General features: G+C 42.2%; 1 protein-coding gene across 1 annotated transcript; it reads left to right on the top strand.

Moving 5' to 3' along the window:
• The first annotated feature begins 1,014 nt into the window (after nt 1-1,014).
• LOC135968459 (olfactory receptor 2T27) lies at nt 1,015-4,103 on the top strand. Its single transcript, XM_074005066.1, has one exon. It carries the CDS (start codon nt 1,764-1,766, stop codon nt 2,715-2,717), a length of 954 nt encoding a protein of 317 aa, XP_073861167.1. The 5' UTR covers nt 1,015-1,763; the 3' UTR covers nt 2,718-4,103.
• Nucleotides 4,104-5,057: the final 954 nt, after the last annotated feature.

Here is a 5,057-nt window from a genome sequence, read left to right as displayed (position 1 = left end):
CATCATTTTCCATCTGTCCATTGTGGCCTGGTTGTGGTGGAATGTACCGAGGGGCCCTGGTGAATTTCCTGTCTACCAGCTAGTGGGCTGCAGCTTCCATCATTTTTATTGTCCTTCGTTCACATACCAAATAAGTCAAAACTGCAGAGGTCTTAAAATCATTCTGAAAGTGCACCTGTGGTCACACATACTGCATATGTTCATGTGCCTTGATTCTAGGCTTCCTGAAGACAGATGATGTCTTACATTCTTTCAGGTCCTTTTGGAATATCAAACTTGGGCTTACCCAGTGTGCCTCTTGGGAAACATTTGTGGGAGGAATGAATTGATGTCTTTGTCCTGTAGGAGAACAGCATAGAACAATTACACTGTCACTGTTTGAAGAGAACCATGTTCCTCTGGGGAAGTTTCCTTAAGCCTCGTTTTCAACTGTAGAATGGTCTAGTATCTTACAAAGTTGTTCAGAATTGTAAAATTTATGAATCGGTTATTACTATTGGCAGGTGAATGCTTATACAAGTAGACATTTTTCTAGTTTGGTGTCGCACCTAAATTTCTTGGCTCAATTCTAATTTGGGTTGTTTAATTCTGGAGGACTTGTTTGGATGAAGGTACTTGGAGCCGTCGTATTCTCAGAAAGGGATGATACCTCTAGACCAGTGCTGTCTAGTAGAAATCCTAGGGGAGCCACAGAGATAATTCTAAATTTTCTAGTAACCACATCAAAAATGTAAAACAACTGAAAATTTTAATCTAGATCCAAATGTATCTAAAACATTTACCACATAATCAATATAAAGTTTTAAGGAGCTGTGCTGCATATATTCTTAACAAGATTTGGAATTCTTAATGTAACTTGTACTGATGGCACATCTTGACTTGGAGCATCATGTCTCGGGCTCCACGGCTTCCTGAGACTCATGGCTCCACACTGGACAGTGCAGCTCCGTACGATGCAGAGAAGCTATCCACATACCGCATTTAGGGACACATGAGTTAAGATTAACCGATATGGATATACATGCATAATCTAACTTCGAGTTTGAGATCCCTTTTGGGATACACTATCTCTAACATTCATAAAATGTTATACTACCATTTAACTTAATTGTTAACAAGTCGTATGTTACCCAGTAGTTTTCTGCTGCAAGAAAAAGCAAACACGGGTTGACCCTAAACATTTTCTCCTGTGATTTTTTCCTATGAATTCTCGAATGACTTCTCATAACTCAGCTCTTTTTATTCAACGCAGGCTCGTTTTCAAATATGCTGCCTGATAGAAGTTGAGCACTCGCATTTGACAATGTACAAACGTGTCCAGAATGGTAGAAATTAGGTCAGCTCAATGCAGTTATTCAATAGGCAACATATATACTCTTGGTGATATTCAAACTGAGTATAAGGAGAGCAGTCTAGGACAGGGGCAATCCTCCTTTCCTCCCACCACCCTCTCCTATTCAATCAGGCTGGTTCCTTAAGTGCATCCCCCCGATGTAAGGTGGTACTCGAAAGATAGAAGTGAATGTGGTCATGAACAGAAAGATTGTTTCATCATGAACTCTAAATAGTAGTCACCAAATCAAGAAAATCATCCTGAACTATGAGACGTAGCACAATCCTGCTCAGGCAGCTCTCAGGAAATTATGAGCTTCAGGAAGATGACTTGACCTTGGTTTGTTCATGACTGCTTCATAATGTTTTAGGTAAATCAGACACCTTTCCCAACCTAACCGATATGTCTCTCTTGTGTACCCTACAGAGCTATGGAGTGGGGCAATTATTCCGTGTATGCCGACTTCATCCTCTTGGGTTTGTTCAGCAACACCCGTTTCCCCTGGCTTCTCTTTGCCCTCGTTCTCCTGGTCTTTGTGACCTCTGTAGCCAGCAACATGGCCATGATCATTCTCATCCACACAGACTCCCGCCTCCACACCCCCATGTACTTCCTGCTCAGCCACCTCTCCCTCATGGACATCCTGTACATTTCCACCATTGTGCCCAAAATGCTGGTGGACCAGGTGATGAGCCAGAGAGCCATTTCCTTTGCAGGATGCACTGCCCAACACTTCCTCTACCTGACCTTAGCAGGGGCTGAGTTCTTCCTCCTAGGACTCATGTCCTATGATCGCTACATAGCCGTCTGCAACCCTCTCCGCTACCCTGTCCTCATGAGCCGCAGGGTCTGCTGGTTGATTGTGGCGGCAGCCTGGCTGGGAGGGTCTGTGGATGGTTTCCTGCTCACCCCCGTCACCATGCAGTTCCCCTTCTGTGCCTCTCGGGAGATCAACCACTTCTTCTGTGAGGTCCCTGCCCTTCTGAAGCTCTCCTGCACGGACACGTCGGCCTACGAGACAGCCATGTATGTCTGCTGCATTATGATGCTCCTCATCCCTTTCTCTGTCATCTCAGCCTCGTACACAAGAATTCTCATGACTGTTTATAGGATGAGTGAGGCAGAGGGGAGGCGAAAGGCTGTGGCCACCTGCTCCTCACACATGGTGGTTGTGGGCCTCTTCTATGGGGCTGCCATGTACACATACGTGCTGCCTCACTCTTACCACACCCCTGAGCAGGACAAAGCTGTGTCTGCCTTCTACACCATCCTCACTCCCATGCTCAACCCACTCATTTATAGCCTTAGGAACAAGGATGTCACAGGGGCCCTACAGAAGGTGGTGGGGAGGTGTGTGTCCTCAGGAAAGGTAACCACTTTCTAAAGAAACTGCAATATGCTGCTAGAGATTTGAAATGAAGGATACAAGACTGTTGTTGCCCTTGAACTTAAATATTCTCTGCCTGGAAACAAGTCGCCCCCATGCCAGCAACTGTGGGGCATGTGAGGTTTGGAAAGCTGCCTGGGATTTTAAGGATTTCATTTTTGAAAGGAATGAAGGTTCTGAACAATGAACAGTCTGGGATGGTGTAGGCATAAAGTTGGGGTTTAGTAGTTACCCATCAGCTTTTAACAAGGTTGTGCATTCCAGTAAAAATCACGGAGTAGCCTGTTTCTGGCTCCGCTCAGTCACGACAAAAACGGTCATCTTCAGCTGCTTCCCTGACTTCTCCCGACTTCTCCCCTTTAGACACTGTCCACTGACCCTTATAAAGAATCAACTCATCAAACACCATATTTCAAACATAGCAGTCACCATCTTATCCTCAGGCTGTGTTCTAAGACTCCCGGGGGAAGCCTGAAACTGTAAGCATAGAACCTGATGTCGGTCACAACACATTTGCTTGTCTTCTACCATAAATGTAATGTGTTTTTTCTTACCTAAACACTTATCACACACTGTGGCTACAAGTTTTGCAGTTTGAGGTGCAACAGCAAAATTACCACATGTTTTCCTTCTACAGAATTTCAAAGATAGAAGATTCATTCTTACTGTAGATCTTAACCTCAGCCTATAACTTTTTCTTGCCAGAACCTCCAGTAAAGAACTTATTGGAATGTGTCTGATAAGGTTTGGCTGTGTCCCCACCCAAATATCTTGAATTCTAGCTCCTATAAATCACATGTAGTGTGAAGGGCCTCGTGGGAGGTAATTGAATCCTGGGGTTGTGGGGAGGGGTTTCCCATACTGTTCTCATGATGAATAAGTCTCATAAGATCTGATGGTTTTACTAAGGGCTGTTCCCCTGCACATGCCTCTTGCCTGCCGCCATGTAAGACATGCCTTTGCTTCTCCTTCACCTTCCAGCATGGTTGTGAGGCCTCCACAGCCATGTAGAACTGAGCCCATTTAACCTTTTTCTTTATAAATTACCCAGTCTTGGGTATTTTATAGCAGTGTGAAAATGGATTGTCTGTTTTTCAGAGACATGAGCAGAGGGCCCATATCTTTAGAAATTTAGAAAGAACACTTAAAAATTCTTATGGTAACTAGCAGGGTTTTTCCATAATAGATTCACCCTAAATGTCAAGTGGCACTTTCAGAATGGAGTGAGTGAGCAGGCAGAATTATTTGCAAATAAAACACCGAGAATCTAAACTCCAAACTGTGGGAGTCACTCTCAGCTTCTAGCAATGAAGTCTATACCTACTGATATAAAAGGATTACTTGAAAAGTTAAAGGGAAGGAAGAGAAGTGAAAAATAAGAAACATGAAAAGGAAGATTGAGATGCCACAATACCTTTTATAGAAATAATGTAGACTCTATTTTCACAAGATAACTAAATTTGACACTAGACAAAACACTGTGACATGTGAGTTAGAACTAATACCAATCAATACATTGTTCACAGGTCTTATTTTTCCTTAGGAAAGTTAATACAAGCCCAACCTAATTGATACAGCAGCACTTCTCAAACACTTCATGACAACTATAAAAATAGTTTTATGGCACATTGAGGAAAACTGGCTGTTGACAGCAAAATCAACTTCCCTGTGGCTGTAGCCAAATCGGGCACTGAGACCAATCCAGGGTAGTTTGGAGGATCAATATTGATTGTAACCCATTTGTGGCTCTGTAGACACATCACACCAGAGGGAAGAGTCTATCCAATCAATCCAATAGCTAGTTGGAGAATTTTATGGATGACATATAAAATTTTTAGGAAGAATTATTGAATCACATTCTAAAGGCTGAAGAGGTACAGGGTTTTCTGTTTACCTGTAACATTAGGAGGACATAGGGAATAAGGTATGTGTCTAATGGATTTGTGATGACTAGAAATGATCATGTGCCCATTAGCTGACTTAAAGTATTCAATGTTATTACTGTTATGGAAGTCGTTCTGCTCCCAAACAAGACCTTTTCCCCATTAGAGAAATAAATGTTAGGAAGTTCAATTTTCCTAATGTTTAAATATCTTAATATACTCTTGTGAAAAATTTTTAGAAAAGGTATAACTTGTTTTACCCTCACTTTTCTCTACCCATTGCATCCTTTCCCTCATTCTTCTAGTTTCTCATGTCTCCTTTATTCCTACTGAATTCAACGTTCTTCTGTACTATGCATAAGACAAATTAATTCTGAAGAACACTTAACCTGTGTGACAAATACTTTTGTGAAAACAGAAGGTAGGAGAAAGTAGAAGGAAAATAAAACTCTTG

This window comes from Macaca fascicularis, chromosome 1, assembly GCF_037993035.2.
Source record: "Macaca fascicularis isolate 582-1 chromosome 1, T2T-MFA8v1.1".
In the NCBI taxonomy this organism is placed as follows: Eukaryota; Metazoa; Chordata; class Mammalia; order Primates; family Cercopithecidae; genus Macaca; species Macaca fascicularis.
The sequence above is the reverse complement of the archived record's forward strand: the minus strand, read 5'-3'. Positions and strand labels throughout refer to the sequence as shown.

Coding starts and splice junctions, on each gene's coding strand:
- LOC135968459 (XM_074005066.1), top strand. CDS start 1,764: ATGGAGTGGGGCAATTATTCCGTGTATGCCGACTTCATCCTCTTGGGT.